This window comes from Pelodiscus sinensis, chromosome 5 (assembly GCF_049634645.1).
Source record: "Pelodiscus sinensis isolate JC-2024 chromosome 5, ASM4963464v1, whole genome shotgun sequence".
Lineage (NCBI taxonomy): Eukaryota > Metazoa > Chordata > Testudines > Trionychidae > Pelodiscus > Pelodiscus sinensis.
The window spans coordinates 110,201,880-110,223,930 of NC_134715.1; the positions used below are offsets into that span (position 1 = coordinate 110,201,880).

The 22,051-nt window shown below is 39.8% G+C and overlaps 1 protein-coding gene across 4 annotated transcripts in view; it reads left to right on the forward strand.

The window, feature by feature from the left end:
* SLC2A9 (solute carrier family 2 member 9) overlaps positions 1–22,051 on the forward strand; it is a 182,865-nt gene that overhangs the window by 135,026 nt on the left and 25,788 nt on the right. For 3 of the 4 annotated variants that reach the window (XM_075930735.1, XM_006128181.4, XM_006128182.4), the window contains one exon: positions 17,361–17,488. In XM_075930735.1, coding sequence (XP_075786850.1) covers positions 17,361–17,488 — 128 coding nt within the window. Of the gene's footprint in view, positions 1–7,315; positions 7,400–17,360; positions 17,490–22,051 lie in introns of those variants that run through there. The other variant, XM_075930736.1, reaches the window with a different exon arrangement.

The following is a 22,051-nucleotide window of genomic DNA, read 5'->3' on the forward strand; positions in this document are numbered from 1 at the left end:
CTTTGCATTTGTCTTTATTAAACTTCATTCTGTTTAAACTTCATTAAACTTCATTCTGTTCAGACCATTTCTCTAGTTGGTCCAGATCATTTTGAATTATGATTCCAAAGCACTAAGTATCTGCAAACTTAATAATGTTAGCAATGATGTAAAATAGACAAGTATCTATTCTAGATGAAGTAATGTACCCTCTTGGAAGATCTCTGCCTACCCCCTGGGTACATATACTCCTGGTTGAGAACCTGTGCAGAAATTATACTAGGGGTTGGTTTGGATTTTGATACATTTTTGTCTATCAGTATATGGAAGGTATTCAGATAAACTGTGACCCTTCACAATATTAAATAAGATATTATCAGTGACATCTCAAAATGAATACACTTAATTTTGGTTTCACTATGCACTTACATTGAGCCTACAGTGTAAGTCTGTTGACTTTCATAGAGTTCCATCAGGAATGAAGTATTTGGTCCTTAGTAATTAGTAAAGGTTTCAGAAAGAGATGAGGGTCTATAATAACTGAAAGGTTATAATCATCTGTATCTGTCAGATATGGAGTGTTGCTGGAGAGATGTGTGAATCTCTACAGTAGGAAATCTTATGAACCTTCCCCTTTTAACAATGGATTGTGAAAAATTATCTTAATTTCCAATTAAAACTGTAACTTTTAAATTGTGATTACTGTAACACTTGAAAAGAACATTAGCCTTAAACTAGATGTTTGCCTGAATGATAGTTAATTGCTTGCTAATGACTCAGTGTTCTAAGCTGGAAAAATGCCATGTGTTGTCTTAGAATTTTGCATATCCCTAAAAGAATATGGTGAAGATTTCAGAAGCTGCCAATTCAGTTTAAACACTCTACACGCATTATAGCTATTGGGAACGAGGTGTTCAAATTAAATTGGTGGCTTTGCAAATTGCAGCCTACAACTGGTATATGTTTAAGGTGAATAATTTTCTTTTGTAGACTATAAATAAAGCAATGTATTTATATTTGCCACACAACATTTATTTCTGGACTAATAACATTAGCAAGTTGTAATTCTCTTTCTAACATGCACATCCACACTCATGTACATTTAAAGAAAAGTCACAAGGCCATCCTTCTATTTGTTTAAGGCAGTCAACTAGTATAACTTTAATTTATTTGTTCCCAATTAATAATTTAAACATAATTAATAGGACCAAACTGAATTCTTTAAGGTTCGAACCTCTGAGGCATTTACAGATAACTTAATTTAGTGGCAGGTTCTGAATGACACAACAAGTAATTGAATTAAAGAGTTTATTTAAAAAATAATTAGTTAAAGCAAATATACATTACCATATAACTACTGTGGCAAAGTCAGTCCCACTCCTGGGCCCCAGACCTCTGTTCAGTCCACAAATTCATAGTCTAAGTACTGCAGCATGGGTCCTGCTTGTCCTTGTTGGTGTTTGGGCTTCTATCACTTGGCTAAAAGTGATGCCCCTGGTCAGTCTGGGCTGAGGAACTAGTCCTCCCTAGCTACTGGCTAGGTTCTCAAGCTATTTGGGTAAGGGAATCCAAACACTCCTCTTTGGAACACCGGCAGTGCTGCTGTTCTCTGTATCCACTTCTCTGATTCTTTTCTTATCAGCTATAAGTCCTCTCCACCAAACTCCCCCCCCCCCCCCCCCCCAATCTGGGAAGGCTTTTTAAAAGGCCCCTGTGGCTGCCTGAAGTCAGCTGTCCCTTAATTGATTTATTGCACGTCCCCTTCCCCCCCCCTTCCATTCTGCCCTTAATAGCCCCAGGTCAGCTACTCCTGGCTGCCCTGAAGTAACCCTCTCAGTCTAATCTAACTTGCCCTGTCATCTACACCTTGCTCACATTCCAAAGTGTCATGGTGCACTGTATTCAGAAGTGATAAGTCCTTGGATGAGAAGAATCTGAATATAATCCTTTTCCTAATGAAAGATGCATACTAATCTAAAATTACTATCCTTTTTATAATAAGTTATAACATTTAATTAATTAATTAATTAATTAAGCATGCCCTCTACCATATTTATATTTCTTCTGCTATATTTAATTTGCCATTCCACAAACCCCAGATGTCTTCTTTCTTGCCTATTAATATCAAACATCAGTCTAATTATTATTTGTCAATGCAAATTCTACAATTACCAATATCCCAAAAACATCCCAAAATTCCCCTACAACACTTGCTAAAACCAATTAAAACACAAATATATTTACCATATAACCCAAGATTGTCTCCTAACTTATCTCACTTTGTTTTCACTTATATTTTACTAGTCCTTATTGTTATCAAACCAAGATATAGGCTCCAAAATCTGTTCTTTATTTGCTTTTCAGCACATTTCTACACTTAAGCAAATGTGATCTCTTTAGGCTATGCTAGGAGTAAAAGGTTAAAATGTAATGAGTTTTAAGATACATTGCTAAATGGCCCTAAGGAAAAGAACGTAAAACCAAATTAAAAAGCTACAAGTAAGAGTTGTGTGGCAAAAAATACATTGGACAGAATCAATCAGGTGGGAAGACCCAGCACTCATACAGAAATATGAGTACACAGTCAAGAGATGAACAGAGTATGTTTGCCCCAGCAATAAGATTTAGAAGATTCACATCCAGGTCATGCTGACCACTTTGCTTTTGGAATGACTAAAGGAATGTCCTAAAGCAAACAAAATAGTGATAGAGATGTAGCCGTGTTAGTCTGGGGTAGCTGAAGCAAAATGCAGGACAATGTAGTTTCTTTTTTATTTCTCTGGGTGGGTAGTTGAGGTTTATAAATGCTTGGTAGAGATCCTGAAGCTTCTGGTCTCTGTCAGTGGGATTAGAGCAGATGCGGTTGTATCGAAGGGCTTGGCTATAGACAATGGATCGTGTGGTGTGTTCTGGATGGGAGCTGGAAGCATGTAGGTAACTGTATGAGTCGGTGGGTTTTCTGTAGAGAGTGGTATCTAATTTTCCATTGTTGATTTGTACTGTGGTGTCCAGGAAGTGGATCTCTCGTGTAGAATGGTCCAGGCTGAGGTTGATGGTGGGGTGTAGGTTGTTGAAATCTCTGTGGAATATCTCCAGTGTTTCTTGGCCATGCGTCCAGATCATAAAGATGTCATCGATGTACCGTAGGTAGAGGAGGGGTGAAAGGGGACAGGAGTTGAGGAAACGTTGTTCTAGGTCAGCCATAAAGATGTTAGCATACTGTGGGGCCATGCGTGTACCCATGGCTGTGCCGCTGATCTGGAGGTATAAGTTGTTCTCAAACTGGAAATAATTGTGGGTGAGAACAAAGTTACATAGGTCTGCTATCAGGTTGGCAGTAGTGTCCTCTGGGATAGTGTTTCTAATTGCTTGTAATCCGTCTTCATGTGGGATGTTGGTATATAGAGCTTCTACATCCATGGTGGTGCATGTCCTGCATTTTCTACATTGTCCTGCATTTTGCTAAAGCAAACAGAGCTACATCGGCTCACCAGCTACCACTCACACACCAAAGCATCTGAACTCTGTGCAGCCTTCTCAGAATAGTCATACTGCCCTGCAGTGATCCACATTACCCTTCCACATCACCCCAACCTCACCCCCAACTCCCTATGACCTGTACAGAGTGTTTAGCTTTTTGGTAGGCCATGCATCTTATATTCTCTCTCAGATAGAATCAGGAACAGTCATGTTCCGATAGAATATGCATCCAGCAAAATTTCCTCTGGGATCTAGTAAAAAATTCCATTTGCATGAACTTCCAGAATGTAGGTACCATCCAAACCTTTTCAGAGTATGCAAAATGTGTAAAGCTACACTTTCTTCTGGAGACATGGTGAACCCACATCCCTTCATCAGAAGGAAACCTTAAATCCTCTGTTGGGGCCTGAACTGCTGCTCATCCTCTTCTGGAAGGAACATCTCCATGAATGGAGGAAAGGCCACAAGCATCAGCATATCTGGTGCTCTACTCAAATCATGTGCCAGTGTGGGTCATCTACATTACTTACTCCCCAGAGTTCACTGTGCATCTCTGAGCCCATAGAGTCCACAAAATTCTAATGAATTTGGGCAGTCATTAACAAGGAAGCCTCCATGCCGTGTCTATTTGAAAAATACACAGGAAATCTAAATCCTATGATCCCAGAGTTTTATACTTTTTTGGATCCTTTAGGATGAAAGGTGCTGTTCTAAATATAAGACAACATAGCTGATTATAATTAATTATAATTGTTATTGTTAAAATATTTTACCATGGAAGCCTTAGATATCACATCAGCTCTTTTTAAAACTGTTTTGGATGAGAGGCATTTCACAGCCAATAACATTTATTGCTGATGGACCATCATCATGAATTCCTGACAGGGAACTCATGCCTGGTTAATTTTTCTTTGAGTGTGTTATTAAGGGAAGTAGTAAACCTAATTTGGTTGGATTTGTAAAAGGTTGTGATATTGATATGTCAACAAGAATATTGTGCATTAACGCCACAGGTTGTCACATCAATGAATCATTAATTCCACTGGGGAAAAAAATCTTTCCTGGCATTGCAGGCTGTTGCAAAATAGAAATGTAATAGACAATCCAACTATTTAATAGAATTTAAAGGGATAACTGTAAGAACCTTCTTTAGTCCTTAAAGTCCATTTGCTCATAATAAACTAAAGAATAGCTGAAGTAATTATCAGACTTTGAAGTTTAAAAGCATAAAAGTAATTCTATCTTAATAATGATTCAGTCTTGTAGTTGAATAAAGAAATTATTTGCTGTATGTTCAAGCAAGTGAATTGAAAGATATTTTAATTAGGGGGTTTGAAATGGCACAGAGAGTCTGAGAATACAGTTAAGACAGTGGTTCTCAAACTTGTTGACCTGTGGTCTACCCTACTCAATGCAGATCATTCTATGGACCGCCAGCCAGCCACCTGTGATGACAAAATGGGTACTGAAGGGGGTGGAGATGCAGAGTCTGGCTGAGAGGTAGGGTGCAGGAGCAGGCTGAGTTTAGGGATTGTGGGTGGAAGGTTGGTGCAGGACGGGGAGAAAAGGCGCAGGAGTGATCTGAGGTTGGAAGGTCTGGCTGGCAGGTTGGGTGCAGGAGCAGGCTGCAGATGGGGAGAGGAGGTCTTCACAGGTGGGAGAGTGCAGGAGCAAGGTAGGAGTGCCTGGTCTCAGTGAGAGGGATGTACATGAGGGAGATGGAGATGCGAGGTCTGAACATGAGGGGGACAGGGGACGATTACCTGGCTCTGTACCTCCCATTGCTCCCATGCACCACCTTCTGCTGCTCCCGTTGTCTGTGATTCCAGCCAATAGGAGCAGCAGGGAAAGACTCAGGCAAGCAATTACCTGCACTGCTGTTCCCCCAGCTGGGTGGAGGGGAAGCAGCAGTGGGTAGAGCTACTTCCTTCGCCACACAAGCTGACTTCAGCCCGTGAGTCTCTCCCTCCCCTCTGCAGTGAGAAGCTTTTGCTGGCAGAACAGCAGAGTTATCAGGGGTATTAAAGGTGAGAACAAGAAGCTAGAATTTAAGCAGAGGTAAAAGTATACTCAGTAGAATGATCCAAAGAAGGGGGTAGGTGGGTGATATGATCAAAATGACTGGCAAGGAAGACTGCCTTACCAACTGCATTTTGAATAACAAAGTGGCAATGTGGTTGTTGTGGAGACCAGAGAAAAAATGTTTATGGTAATTAATAAAAATTGATGATTTGGATAAGGGTTTCAGTTGTTTATAGGAAGAAGCAGCAAGATTTGGGTGTGGCATAGACGTATGGGGTGAGAGAGAAGATGAAATCAAAGGTGACCTGTTCCCAAAAATTACAGGTCTCAGTGACAATGAGCAAATTAGTGTTGTCAGCAGTGGCAGAAGATGAGGAGGCTGTAGTGTAGAAGGTTGGGGAGGAAAGAGAAGGATCCGTGGTAAGTTTGAAATGACAGGTATCCAGAAGATCAGATGTATTTAATGGGAGAAGGGATTATAAGCATCAAGAAAGCTGAAATTTTAATCTTGCTGAAATTCTTGAGGTTCTTCCATTGCGGAGAGTACAGGTTGAACCTCTCTAGTCTGGCACCCTAGGGACCTGACCAGTGCTGAACCAGAGAATTTGCTGAATCACAGGTCAGTATTGTCTAGAAGCTTTACCAACACTTGCATTGCTTACTAGGCTCTTAGAAGCTATATAGGGGTAAATTAGAGTTAAATAACACAGAACACTGAGCACCAGGACAGGTGGCTGTAAACAAATTTTATAGGACCACGGGAATCTTGGCCACATGCATAAGTGGACATCCAAATAACTAAAATCATGTCAAACCTAAAGATGTGAACAGTTAACCAGTACCAGGGAGCAGAACTCCATGCTTGAGGCTAATGAGTTCTGCTGCTAGCTGGAGCAGCATCCCATGTGCAAGTGGGAGAGCCAAGGAACAGAATCTCGCTTAATTGGTTAACCAGTTAAACCTAAGGTTTAACCTGTTAACTGATTAACTGGAATTTTACATCTCTAGCTGGACTGTGAATTTTGCGGGACCAGAGTGTGCCGGACTAGAAAGAGTAAATTTGTTCTTTTCTTTTATAGAAACAATTTGCGGAGAGGAAAATGCAGCTAGTAAATTTATGGTTCTGAAAGTTCTGCTTGAATGTGTACTGCCTTTTGGAACTGAGCATCTCTCAAAACACAGTAATTAGTATTCAAGGAAGGACGAACCTTTGTTCAGTAGACAACAAATCATGAGATGATTCAGATTAATAGTATTCCTAATATTGAAAATTTAAAAAGTACAAGGAATATGTAGGGTTTTTTAAAAAAAGATTACCATAACAGGCATAACAAGATTATTTTAATTTTTTCTTTATCTACTGGTTTTGTATCTATACTTAAATCACTTGGAATAAAGTACATGAGAATTAAAAACCTAAAATTTATACTAATGATCCTATTGTACAAGAGATCAATTTTTTACTTTTGTTCTGGGCCCTCAGTTCATTTATTTACTCTGATACACACCAACAATATTAATAATGCTCCCAGAACTGGCTTTCTATAATAGTGATGCCTGCAGTTTGCAGCCTATTGGGGTTGTATGTGGCCTGTGAGATATTTTGTTTACCATTGACCCCATGTAGGGGTGCTAGATTCCTCTGGTTTCTGTTCATGTGGTTTTTTCCCTATCTGTATTACTAAAGTGACACACATGTAGGGTTGCCAGATGGTTTCAACAAAAAATATTGGACACACTTGACATTACATCACAATCTACATTACATTTGATTGAGAAAATACTGGACAGTTCTATTTACTCAATTATAGTTTCTCAATTTTTTTCCTGACAGAAAGCTCAAATACTGGACTGTTTGGTTCAAAACTGGACACCTGGCAACCCTACACGCATGTATAGCAAGGGCACATGAAATGAGGTATGTGCTGATTGCACACAACATTGATTGGGAGAGTCATGTGTCCCCTTAGTGCTGCTACAGTTGCATAGGGACACCCCACAAATTCTGGATACGCAAGTGCAGTTAGCAAAACTAACCTATCCTGAGAGACTGTCTTGGTTATGACTATCTTGTGGCCCATTGAGATGGAGGAAGGCCACTCATATGGACTGTTAGCCTAAGTTGCCCAGCTGTTCTATATGATGTTAAATTAATACACTTTTTGAGTACCATAAATTAAAATGAAATAAAAAATAATAAAAACCAAAATAAAAATTTGGCACACTCGCGCGCACACACACACGCACACCCCAACACTGCCAAAACAGTGCCAGCATTGGCACCAGGCGAATGTGCCAGGGGAGCTCCGTAGCCTGGCAGCAAAAGCTGAGAGGGCCCTGTTCTATGTAGATGTCAGCCTTATCTCCTTAAGTGAAGGAATATGGAGCAGAGCCTCTCCAGCAAATCTTAATCTCTGGGCATGTTCATATAGGAGTCCTTCAAATACCCTGGTCACAAACTGTTTAAGGCTTTATAGGTCATAACTAAGACCTTGAATTGTGCCCAGAAGCATACTGGTAGCTAGTGCAGCTACCGGAGCACTGGCATAATGTGCTCAGTATAATGAGAATTAGTTAGAACTTGAGCAGCTGGATCTTGGACCAGTTGAAACTTCCAAGACTCTTCAAAGGCAGTCCCATGTAGAGCACGCTGCAGGAGTCCAATAGGGATGTGCAAAGAGCATGAATCGCTGTGGCCAAGTCATTCTTACTCTAGAAGGGTTACAGCTGGTGGATCAGCCACAGCAGCCCAAAAGCACTCCTGGCCACCAAGGAAATCTGATTCTCAAATGCTAGAAGAGGGTCCTAGTCTAGAAGCATGTGTGTCTGTGTGCACGCATGCACCCTTTTTATCCATGTTTTTATTCGTGTGTGTGTGTGTGTGTGTGAGAGAGAGAGAGAGAGAGAGAGAGAGAGAGAGAGAGAGAGTGAGTCGCCCCTCCTCTCTGTGTGTCTTAGTAGGTTTTATGCCCCCTTTCCCCCTTAGGATCTTTTATTCTGCTTTTAGTATATTGTGTGTTTAAAATTTTGTAAGATGCCTCCAATATTTTAAATAGAGAGGCAGGGCAAAATATTTTAAAATAAATACCAGATATTTGAGAGAATCTGTCTGTGTGTTTGTCTGCCTATTCAAGAACTCCTCCTAAACAGTAAGTACTAGGACCAGCAAATTCGGTATGCAGCTTCCTCTTATCATAACTTAAAACAACGTAAGTGTTTGGTTGTATCAGAAAAATGGGATGTGCTTGGAATGAGATTGCTTCTCATAAAACCATACAGAAGAGAGACAGAATCACCAGGCAGGTGAAAGGAGCTGGCTGGGGGTGTGCTACTCTTCCTGCCCCTCATTCAGGACTACCCTAGTCTCGAGCTTCCCACCACCCAGGTACACTTTAAGGAGGTCAGGGAGGCTGAAGTTCTCCCTCCTCCTGATTCATACTGGGACATTGCTGGCTGGGAACAAGGGAAAAGTGCACAGTTTGCTGCATTCATCACTCTGGCTGGGGAACACAGGGAGATGATGAACCTGATCTGCCTTAGCTGGGGATCATGCACCATTCCAATGGCTGTGCTTGCTGAAGCTGCAGCAGCCTTGGAGAGATGCTTCTCACCTGGCCCCAAGCTGCTGTGGTGAGAGAGGTTTGGAGTAGTCCTCTTTCCTTGGAGCAGCCTGCATACTGAACCTCTCATCCCAAGCACCACCCTAGAGCAATGATTTAATGGAGCATGTACATTTTAATTTTATTTTCCAAAAAACCAAAAATTGTTGGAGTTAAAGATCCAAGTAATGCCAGGTATATCTTCTAGTATGTATATATTTTATTAAAATGCATGTTGATACATATGCAAAATTTATTTGCATTTGTATTCCTAAAATCATGAAATTGACATTTTTTTTTTATTTATTTATTTATTTAATTTATTTAATGTATTATTTATTTTAGTGCTGTAATATCAGTTGCACACTCATCCAAATAGTCAATTATTGACATTTGCAATGAATTATATAGATTTCAGTGGTAGTGATTATGTATGGAAATAAATATTGCACAAGTACATAAACTTTGTCTGCCAAATTGTGTGCACACGCACACACATTTTTGGATGTTTATAAATCCGACCCTAAGTATGCTACAGCTGAAATAAGAAACTGGTAAGTTGTAGTGGTGATAGCAGTCTTAACAGGTATATTAGTCTTTCATTAAGACATCACAGTGTGTTAAGAGTTACTCCTCCTATTACACTCATTGCTACTCTGAAAAGAACAAAGTAATGAAAGTGAATCATCACAGTAATTATGGTTGGTGCATTAGCTTTCTAAATTCATGTTCAAAAGCTGCCTTGCTGGAAAAACTCCTACGGGAAAGTTTCCTAGTGTATATTTTCTTCTTTTATGATCATAACCAAAAAATAGCAATTTTACTGAAAATCATGTGTACAGCCTTCTGATGACCATGCTCAGGTATGGCTCATTCTTCATGGAAGTACATCATTTAGATGTGTGCTGAATCCATAATGCCAGGCTACATAAATACACATAGTGGAAGCTGCAAGATTCCGTGGCCATGTGTTTCAGAACAGCTGTGCCAACTCTGTGAATTGGTCATACTGGCTGCTTTTATTTATAATTTATTTCCAGTAACAAACCATATTTGGACATCGGCCAGAAATGTGCAGTTCACATTAATGATGGGGAAGAGGATACTTGAATTACGGCATTCACTCATTTGTACCGGATGATTGATAAAGACAAACTTTATCACAACAATCCAAGGAAATATTAAAATTTGGATTGCCTATGCTGTCTGTACCACATTTTTTTCTTTCACTGATACACTTGTCCAGATGATTTACCTGGATGGCTTGAAGAACATATTTGCAACTCTGTCAGTTTGGCAGGTCCATTTTACATAAATTTCCAAAATCTGAATACAGAATCTAAGCTCTTTTGGTATGGAAGTATAGGTACAGATATCACTGGATTAATAATAATTTGTATTCAATAGCAACTTCCATGAAAAAATCTTATTATATTTTACAAACTATGATTGATTTAAGTCTCATGCCCCCCCCCCCATTAGGTCGTAGTTGTGACAGATATTGCAACTGCATACTACACCTTTGGGTTTGTGTATTCGTGTGGGCTACTGACTATTTGCAACTGCAATGGGGAGGGTTATTTCAGCTCCTACAGGAACCAGAAACAGTGTGTACCTGGGAGGGGGCATGATTAAGGTGAGTCACTCCGTGGGATGGTTTCATATGCCGGTTCAAGCTGAGTTTTCCAGAGACCATCAGACAAAGAAAGTGTCAGGAATCAAGGCCTGCTGCAGAGCCAGTCTCTAGGCAACCTAACAATTGTAGCTAAACTGCTTGCTTGGTTATGCTGGCTGAATGACTGGAAAAAATCTGTACACTGGCTCTTAAGCACAGAATCTGCAGCAGTTCACTTAAGGGCTGCTAAAAGCATTTTCCCATGGCTTGTTTCAGCCTTCCCTTTCCCTGGGTAACCTGGTTCTGATTGTGACCTCTGGATCCTGACTCTGGGTTCCGATTCCTGGACAGTGAATCTTGTTCTGACCACCAGGCATGTTTCCTGTTCTGTCCACTGACCATATCCCAGTCCCGTAACAGAAAGAGCTTTTGCTAGAAAAAACATTGAACTGACTCAGGGCCTCTCTTCTGATCCAACAAGCAGACAGGAAGAAGAGGGCCCCAACACTTGTAGGAGAAGTGGAAACTGGCTTATTAGGGCCACTTCAAATGGAGGGGTTATTCCTGGTGCATTCAATGTGTGTTTAAATCTGTGTGTTGGGTTTTTTATCATGTTTTCTCTGTAATCCTTTTAGCTTTTAAGAATTTATTTGCTAACTTAGCTGTGTGGTGACTTGTGACTTCTGGCAACACACTGATCATAGCCATTGGAGGGAAAGCAAAGCAGAGACACTGGCCTTTAGGCAGACTGGATCCCTGTGGATATCCCAGTGTAAGTCAGTAAGCTGTGAAGCCTTAAAACTCCCCCCCTCAAGAGGGAGTGGGACCAAGTTCCCTGCCCAGAGGAGACTTAAGTGTCGGCGTTTTAACTGTTTCGCTGTTTACTAAAGCATGTGAGAAAGGAGAGGAAGATTATGAAAAACAGCCTGAACTGTGTCTCAGTTGTCACAACAGACCACTTATTTTGGGGAGGCTTTGGGTAGGTTAATGGGGAGAGCTGATTTCATTTTTCCTGAAGGGAGGCTGTTTTCATAGGGAAATGCTGCTCTAAAGTTTGTCATAGATGCCGGTGTAATTTTCATCTAAATTAATGCATACTAATAAGCAGTTGGAGGTCTTGAAGGCAACAATAAACAGTCACTTTCAATAGTGTATATATCTAGACTGTGTATCCTGTCCATTTGTATTCCTATACTTGTACATTAAATCATATTTATACATAAGTACCTTTGCTAGGTCATGCCTATGACATCGTGATGTTGACCTGTATCTCACTGACTTTTATTCTCGATTACTCTAGGTTTCATATCACAGTCCATTGAGTCCTAAGCCAGACCCTTTTTTCAAGAGTTATTATTTCATGGTGTCCTCTAATCTGTCTGGTGGTTCAATTCCTGCTTCATTTAACTCTGTTTGCATTGGGTCTTTCACCATAATTGGCTGTTCCCTTGTTCTAGCTCCTGGAAGACACTTTCATCCCTGCTTTGTGTCCCAGTGCAGCACAAGCCTTGTGATAATTTAGGGCTTTACATCACAGAATCTGCCTAATCCTAGCTTCCTGGTTTTTCTCAGAATTTCCCCATCCTTCATCTTAGTCAGACTTCCCTTCACATGCTCATCAGGGGCCAATTCATTCTCTCACACAATCTCTGACATCATCCCACGACAGTGGCATACCCTCCCTATGTTGGCTAGTAGGTGCCTTCTGGAAATGCTTAGTTATACTCCCCTGAAGCATAGAACCACTTGTCTGTACCATTTCTAATATCCCCGTTTCCCCTTAAGGGAAAAAAAACTGTTTGGAAAGGCTCCACAATACCACTCTCTCTTTTCTGGACTTCCTGGACACGGTACTAATTAAATTAGCTACGTTTCTTTTTTAATTACATTCAAGAGTTCTTGTGATGCTGGTGACTAACGTAAAGAACAATCTTATTAATGCTGAAATTGTATCTAGAGACCACACGTGATTTGTCAAGAACAAATCATGTCAAACCAGCCTGATAGTTTTCTTTGACAGGAGAACAAGCCTTAGGGATGGGGAGTGAGAAATGGTAGACATGATAGATCTTGATTTATCAAAGCTTTTGATACCGTTTTGCATGATCTTCTCATAAACTAGGGAACTACCACCTAAATCGGGGTGGGCAAAAGGGCCTCCGCGGGCCGGATCCGGCCAATCAAGCGGGTGGATCCAGCCTGCAGAGGCCCTGCTTCTCTCCCGCCCCCAGACCAATTAGGATCTGGGGGCAGAGGAGCGCCTGAAGCCACCTCTGCCTGGGGGCAGGGAGCATGCCAAGCCTCCTCCCGCCCTGCCAGGAGCACGTTGTGCTTTGAAGCTCAGCATGCTGCTCACAGGGTGGGGAAGGGGGGAGAGCGGAGGAAGCTTCGTTAGGGTTGCCAGGTGCCCGGTTTTGAACTGGACAGTCCAATATTTGAGTTTTCTGTTCAGGAAACAAATTGAGAAAATATAAATGTCCAGTATTTTCTAAATAAGACGTAATGTCGTGTGTGTCTGGTATCTTTGTTGAAACCATCTGGCAACCCTAGGCTTCGTGCACTCCCCTGCCCCCAGGCCAATCAGGGGAGCTGCATGAAGCTTCCTTCGCCCTGCCCCAGCCCTGCAAGGAGCCCGTGGCACTTCAAAGGGCCATGTGCTCCTCACAGGGCAGGAGGAGGCTTCCTGAGTTCCCCAGCCCCAAGGCCCAGATTGGCCTGGGGGCGAGGGAGTGTAATCATGGTCTGGGGATGGGTTGCCCCACTCCTTCCTGTTTAGGCTCTGCCCTCCTGGGATGGCCTGGCACTATTTCAAAAATTTTTGAAGTGACCCCCAGGCAAAATTATTACCCACCCCTGACCTAGATGGAGCTACTGTAAGGTGGAAAATTGTTCCCAGAGAGTCGTTCTCAGTAGTCAGTCATGCTGGAAAGGTATAATGAGTGGGGTCCTGCAGAGATCCGTTCTGGATCCAGGTCTGTTCGTATTTTCCTCAGTGATTTAGAGAGCACACTTGTAAATTTTGCGAATGATACCAAGCTGGGAGGAGTTGCAACTGATTTGGAGAACAGATTAAAATTCAGAATTAACTAGATAAATAGTCTGAAATAATTAGAATGAAATTCAATGAGTACTGTAAGGGAGGATTGAAAAAATTGGGTTTGTTTAATCTGCCAAAGAGAAGACTTGGAGGGTGTTAGACCTGGAGGAGGGTTCCCCCTAAAGGATGAGGGAACAGGCGTATATCTGCCTGGTATCTGCCAGTATCTAACACAGTGTTGGTATAATACCCTAAATACTCTTTATTGCTTACAAAATGAACTTCACTCACTCCATGTTCATACCCAAAGCATACTACACCAGAATCCATAGTCAAAAATCCTGATTTCTGGCCGAGGTTCACTTTAATCACAAGGTTCATGAGGTTTTCAAATAGCATAGCATATCCAAAAAGAGCTCTAGATCAATAAACTACATCAGATTGCAAATATGTGAAGCCTCCATTTATAAACCACTTCATGACATCATTAATCTTGTGTGTCTGTTGCCTGGACTTTTTACCAACAGAATTCCAATGAGACAATTCTGAGTGGGCCGCCGTGGTCCAAGGCATGCCATTTTCTTCAAATCTGACACATTTTTATAGCAGTCCAGCTGATGTTATTTCTTGGATTCTTCATATTTCTTCATGGACATCAATTATTTTGTACAAATAGCTCTTGACTGCTTGAAATCTTAAATTCTCACTTCTGTTGCCAACATGCAGTATACATATTTATGTCAAACAAACTAGTCTAAATGTCAACATTTAGACATAGTACCACAATAGGCTCCTTGGTCTATAACACATATTTTCTGGAATATATGGGTATACAGATTTACATAACCCAACAAGGGGACATAAGTTTTCAAGTACATAAAAGGGTATTAAAAGGAAGAAGGAGAAAAATATTCTCTTTAAACTGTGATGATTGGACAAAAAGGAATGAGCTTAAATTACAGCAAGGGAGATTTAGGTTGGACATTAGAAAAAACTTCCTAACAAGCAGAGTGTTAACTACTGGAATAAATTGCCTAGGAAGGTTGTGGAGTCTCCATCACTGGAGACTTTTAAGAACAGGTTAGGCAAACCTCTGTCAGATTTTTTAAAAAAATAGTCCTTCCTTGACTGCTGGGGACTAGATAACCTCCCGAGATCCCTTCCAGTCCTATGATTCTATGCTTTTTCAAGAAGCTGATTTTCAAATAGCATAGATAACATTATATGTTTCCATAACATTTATGCTTTATGATATATTTCTGTCCTTCTGTTCTTTCTTTTTTGCCTCTGGCTTTTTTCCTTTCTTATACAATGTGTATTTTCCCAAATGGATCTAGTACAACATTTTGATTATGCTGACAAGAACAGCAACACCTCTGTAGATTGTCCTACAGCAAAGGCATGACAGAATAAATTATAAATAGAGCCACATTCCATGGTTTCTGCGTATGCAGTACTTCGCTTCCTCTCTCCATAGGATAAACTCTGTGGCAAACAGCTTCCTCACATGGCATGTCAAGATCTGAAACAGATGCTGACGTAACTGATGCAGTTGTTATCTTGCCTGCCAGAACCTAGAAGCTGAACCCATGTAGCAGGAGTACAGCAGTCTCTCTCTGCAAGCCACCAAGTGTTAAGAGACTGTGTGTTGTCTGTGCTTCAAAATATATACTATAAAAGATATGCCTGTTGAGCCACTAAATAGCACTTTACTATACATCTTTAAAGTGATGTACAAAAAAGCCAGTGCACTGTATCAAATCCCCGCAGAGATTAATACAATTTTTAGTTGTGGAATATGGACAGGATGAGCAACTTTGAAGTAATAGTGCTTAGTGGTTTGGTACCTCAATTCCCCATCTGTAAGATGGGGTAACAATACTACCTTTCTGTGCCCTTTGTATTGTCCATTTAGACAGTAAGCTCTTTGGGTCAGAGACTTTTAATGTGTATTTGTACAGACCTTGCATTATAGGGCTTCAGTTTCAGTTGGAGCTTTCAGGCACTGGAAAGAAAAATAAATGATAGTGAATAGGATGTTTGCTGAACTTTACTGATCAGTATCATGGCTTTTTGCCACATCCCAGTTCCTCTTGCCATGTATCCATTGTTTCATTAGACTTTAAGCTCTTTGAGGCAGAGACAGGTTTTCCTGCTGTATGTTAGTAAGGTTCTTGTCTCATGTCTTCTATTCATCCCTTATTAATGTCTGCGAGATACTATGTCTTGGCGCACATATTATTTTTGGTACTGTATGTATTTTAAGAGTTGTACTGCTAAGCACTATACTGTAGCAGCCTACTGATATATCATTTTTAAGCACTGACAAGTGTGTTCAGTGCTAGGCAACGGTTAAGTGAAGCCAGAATCTCAACCCAAGGAGCTAACAATCTAAAGGGCAAAGATAGATCAGATAGAAACACTGGGCGGCAATGAAGAGAATGGATATAACCTACAGCAGAGTTTGTTTTTTAAATTTGTGCATGTTATGGAAAATGGATTTTCAAAAGGGATTTTAATTTAAAAGAACATTCTTCATTTAGAATGTGTGTTTGTGTGTGTGTAATAGCTCCTGTGGTATACTTTCATTGCTATGTCTACATTGGCAAGATTTTGCGCAAATACTTTTAACGCAAGAGTTTTTGCATTAAAGTGTTTGCGCAAGAGAGCGTCTACACTGGCATGTGCTTTTGCGCAAGAGATGTGCTTTTGCGCAAAAGCATCCATGCCAGTGTAGACACTCTCTTGCGCAAGAAAGCTCTGATGGCCATTTTAGCCATCGGGCTTTCTTGCGCAAGAAATTCATGTTGCCTGTCTACACTGGCCTCTTGCGCAAGAACAGTTGTGCAAGAGGGCTTATTCCTGAGCGGGGGAGCATCAGAGTTCTTGCACAAGAAGCACTGATTTCACACATTAGAATGTCAGTGTACTTGCACAAGAACTCCCCACCAGTGTAGACATGCAGCATGTTTTTGCGCAAAAGCAAGTGCTTTTGCACAAAATTATGCCAATGTAGACACAGCCATAGAGTAGCAACCATTTGCCTTTTTTCTTTTTTTACCATTTCAAGCTTCACTGTTACAAATGTGAATTATGCAATTATGTTATGAATTATAAAGGAATAATTTTATTTAATCTCATTGTTCTTTTTAAAGTATATTTCTAAGTCTCCTGTTCAGATGTTAATGTTTAACATAAAAATCTGTTATAGAATATCCCTTAAACTGCCGCATTTTGACTGTTTTAGTAAGAACAGAAATTAAACTACTCCCATGTTATCAACTTTAAATTGGAATACACTTTGGGCTGCATTATCCATTGTTACCAGTTTTATGTCACTGTAACTCCACAAAGGAATTATACTCATCCAAAGCTGGTATAATAGAGGGTAAATCCAAGCCCTTTAAAATTAAAGTTTCAGTAAGGAATGTGGAATAATAAATCCTAGTGATCAAGGTTTCCATGTTATAATTTCACACCAGAATAGAGACAGGTAGCTGCACCTGACATTGATTGATGTCACAGATCTCAGTGCTTGTGAATTTCTGATATTTCTATAATAATTACTACCACAGCTTTAGATCTCAGAGGTTATTAAACCATCCATTTTTTGGCTGTTGTATTTCAGGTGGGATTCCATTTGTCTTGACTGGAGAGTTTTTTCAGCAATCTCAAAAGCCTGCCGCATTTATGATAGCTGGGACAGTCAACTGGCTCTCCAACTTCTCAGTGGGCCTCCTTTTCCCTTTCATTCAGGTATATCCCATGCACAATTAACTGTATGCTGGTTGAATTAAAAGTATATTAGCAAGTGATGTTGAAACTTTGTGAAGTGGAATGAAACCTGCCCCTTCTTTTGATGCATTTCAATGTGCCAGTCGTAAATGCCTATTACGATGAAGCTCTACTTAATGGAAACTGGGGAGGAAAACATGATTATGTTGTGGACTTGTGGACAATAGCATATTTCTGATGAGAAAGAGTGGAGACTTAAAGAGAGCTTTATGCTCCCAAAAAAGAAGGGTGACCTTCAAGCAAATGCTGAACTTGGGTGATAAATGAGGACTTCAGGCTTGATCTGGGGCCCATTAAAGTCAATACCAAGATTCCCATTGACTTCACTTAATTGGGATTTGAATAGAACCAAAGAAATATAGAACAGTAGGGCTAACCTGTTCTTAAACACCTTAAAATCTTAAAAATTTTAAAAATCTTAATCTCCAATGATGGGGTGTCCATAACCTCACTTAGGAACTTATTTCACCGTTTACCGTTCTTTTCCTGTTGTCTAATCTGTTTCACTTGCTGCAGACTAAGCCCATAACTACTTGTCCTACCTTCAGTGGACATAGACAGCAGTATAACAATCCTTTGGGTACTGGAAGACTGTTATAAAGTTCCCCATCCGTCTTCTTTTCTCAAAATTAATCAGGTTTTCTTAACCTTTCTTCATAGATGAAGGTTTCTAAACTTTATATACATTTTTGTGCTCTCATCTGGACTCTCTCCAGTTTGTTTATATCAAGCCTTTTGTCTGTTTTGTCTGGAATATATTTATTGCAATGCTGTATATGTGTAGCACAGTCTCTTCAAACATGGCAAAGGACACTGCTTCTGTTTTCCCACTTTCATACAAGCTGGTGGGCATTAAGGAGTCTCCCACCACTGACAATATTTCAGTCACTTTCTGCAGGGATGCATTTATTGTATACACACAGCTAAATATATCAGAACAGATAAACCAAGTCTTGGCCCCTCCTAAAATCTTTGCCTCAGAGATCTTTTGCTGTTGTCTAAGTAATAGGTTTCTCCACCAGGCCTTTCATCTGGGTGGTGTGGCAAGCCCTCCTTGCCAGGTCATATCCTGAGTCTTCGGTATGGCCAGCTGGAATGCAACTAGTTATTCCCAGGTGGGGGCTAACCCCATCTTATTTACAGGGCATCCCACCTTATAATAATGTGATAAAAGTGGGGTCTACAATTACAAAACCAGAGTAGTGACTACGTAGTTGCCTGTTAACATTTTAAGCAAACACAGAAAATATTTTAGGGGGAAAAAATCAGAAGTTTTTCTCATGTAATTGTTGTCTAGAGAATAGTTCTGAAAAGTCTAAGGCTAATTGGACTAGTCCTTTCTGGGTAATGAGATTTGGAAATAATTGGTGTAATTTGGAATAATTGGAATAATAACACATTTTTTTTAATTTCTGGAAAATTGCTTTTTGTGTCTGCTCAGAAGTGAAAAAATATTTGATGTAAAATGTGTAGTGTTTCTGTTAGACATTTATTCTCAGTAGTATATAGGACATCTTTTACCATCTCATCCTTAGACCTTAGTCCAACCCATGCTTTTCAGCACAATGGGCTACCCATATTCTCCATGCTTGCGAATCAGCTGACATGTGACACAAGTCCTCCCATTTCTAATTAACTTTTCCTTTTTCATTATTCATTGTATACTTTCAAGTCATCCTAGGTCTGTCCCTCTTTCTTGTTGGATTTTATGGTTTCACTATAAGAGCCATAATTGGCGATCGGTTACAATTCCTTTTTTAACACATGCCTTTAGTGTCTTCTCACAAATTATTTGCAAGAGTCCTCACTTTAGCCATTTTTCTGACCTCAAGATTTGTTTTTCTTTCCTCATAGCTTATGTCTAATATTCTCTGGAAGCACTTAGCATGAAAGGCATCTTACTTGTGAGCATCTAGTTTTTTTAAGTTGCCAGGTTTCACTGCCATAGGTTTCTATCGCTACAACGATGGCTGAGTAGACACTTAGTTTTGTATGGAAGAACACAGTATGTTAACTTTTGGTTTTAACCTTTAACTTTTTGTTCCTAAGTTTATCGAAGGCTGTATTTGCTTTGCCAATCCATATTCTAATTTCTTCAGAGTATTTACCATCTTGACTTATCGTACTTCCAAATTGGGAAGGATAGGAGATTCTGGAAAATAGTTGTAAGTCCTCGCACAATTGGAATATTATCAAGTAATGGTACTAGAGTCCTAGAATTTTGTGCAGAAAACAATCTTTGGCTGTGTCTACATTGGTAAGATGTTGCGCAAAAACAACTGCTTTTGCGCAAAATCTTGCCGCCTGTCTACACTGGCCACGAATATTTGTGCAAGAACACTGACGCTCTACTGAATGAAATCAGTGCTTCTTGCGCAAATACTCTGATGCTCCCGCTCAGGGATAAGTCCTTTTGTGCAAATGTTCTTGCGCAAGAGGCCAGTGTAGACATGTAACATCAATTTCTTGCGCAAGAAAGCCCGATGGCTAAAATGGCCATCAGCGCTTTCTTGCGCAAGAGAGCATCTACGCTGGCACGGATGCTTTTGTGCAAAAGCAAATCTTTTGCACAAAGGCACATGCTAGTACAGACGCTCTCTTGCACAAACACTTTTAATGGAAAAACTTTTCCGGTAACAGTATTTGCGCAGAATCATGCCAGTGTAGATGCAGCCCTAGTATTTTCAATTCATATTTTCAGTACAAAAACATTCACAAATAGATCTGGGTATTCCAGAGGGTCTAATACAGAACAAAATACACTTATATATGTATCGGTCAAAGATGGAAAGTATCTGTAATACATATTAAATAGTAATAGAGAGGTAGCCATGTTAGTTTTTCCTTTTGTTTTAGCAAGATCAGACTATATAGCACTTTAAAGACTAACAAGATGGTTTAATAGGTGATGAGCTTTTGTGGGCCAGACCCACTTCCTCAGAGGAAGTGGATCTGGCCCACGAAAGCTCATTCACCTATTAAACCATCTTGTTAGTCTTTAAAGTGCTACATAGTTTTTCCTTTTGTGATACATAATAGAGTTTTTAGAGGAGCAGACATAGGTAATCACCCCTATTTACTGAAGACAAGCATTAGATTAGATTAGATTAAAACTTAAAAAGCTGAAAAAGGTTGACATACCTAAGGCATTTGACATAAAAAAGCTGCAAGATTCCGAACTAAAGAACGTGTACCACACTGATCTTAAAAACAAATTTCAGAGACTATGAAACAAACTATGTAGAGTAATTTTGGGACCATTTAAAAACAGCAGTCATTGAAGCAGCACAAAGGATGATTGATAGAAAAAGATTGATGATTTGACTGTTTCACCAACTAGCACTAGTTAAATTTCTCTGATAATCTAGAAATTGATAGACTCTGACCCAGCTAATCTAATCTTGCATTTAAATACAGGAGGAGAAGGTTTTTAGCCATTTGATTACTAAAATCACCTTCAAAATGTAAACAGAATACAAATATCCTAATCTGAACCTTTTCTCCTTCTTAGAACTGAGTGAATAATTGATGTTTTGGTCTGGGTGGTAAACAGAAAAATTCAGTAAAACAAAATCTGAACTGATTTGGCTTTTGGGTGATTGTGGGGCTGAGTGGTGGGTTGGTTTTTGGTCAATTGTTTTTTATGACCATAACAAAAAACAGGAAAAAATTATCTTCATGGAATGAAAACACATTTTTAGAATGATTCAAAATGATATTTTCTAAATGAAACTGATCAATTTGAAAGTAACTGTAAAAGTGGCTCAATTTGAACATGTTGAAATGAACGTTTTTCACCTTTTTTAAAAACAATTTTCTATGTTCAAGTTGGCCAAAGCTGCATTTTTGGTGAATTTGTTATGCACCAACATTTTTTGCCCTACTCTACAACTCTTGTCATTGACTTCAATAAGAATGCTCACAGGAATAATCCCTAAGAGCTCAATCGAATGTATAATGAAATCAATGGGAGTCTTTTCATTGGCTTCACTAGGCATTGGATCAATCTGTATTTCTAAAGTAAGGTGTAAGTGCTTTGCGCTCACCTAACTGTACTCCTGATAAAGTCACAGAAACTCCCCTGAGCTTCTATGGAGTTAGGCTATTGCTCTTAAATTTTGAAACTGTGTACATTTGTCAGGGCAATTTTCTCCTAAAAGTCAGGGAGGGTTTTTTTTCAGATTTTTCTTGTAGGAATAGACAACGTACTCCATGCATGTACTCTCATTTCTACTTCCTGCGCTCCCACTTGGAGACTGCTCTTCTGTCAGCCAAATCTGAACTGTGTGGCTCAAGCACATCTCTCCTGTTATGTAATCCATTACTTTCTTTGCTAGATTGTATTATATGTATTCTGTGTTTCTACTAGTACCTCATCATAGGTCACTCACTGAGTGTTGACTGTTTTTAAAAAGGCACTAGGCTAAAAATTGATTACCTTTCATTTTTATCTATATACTAACATTTATCTAATATTGTCCTTGTAAATACATTATTTAGATGAAAAAAAAATCTACTTCTAAG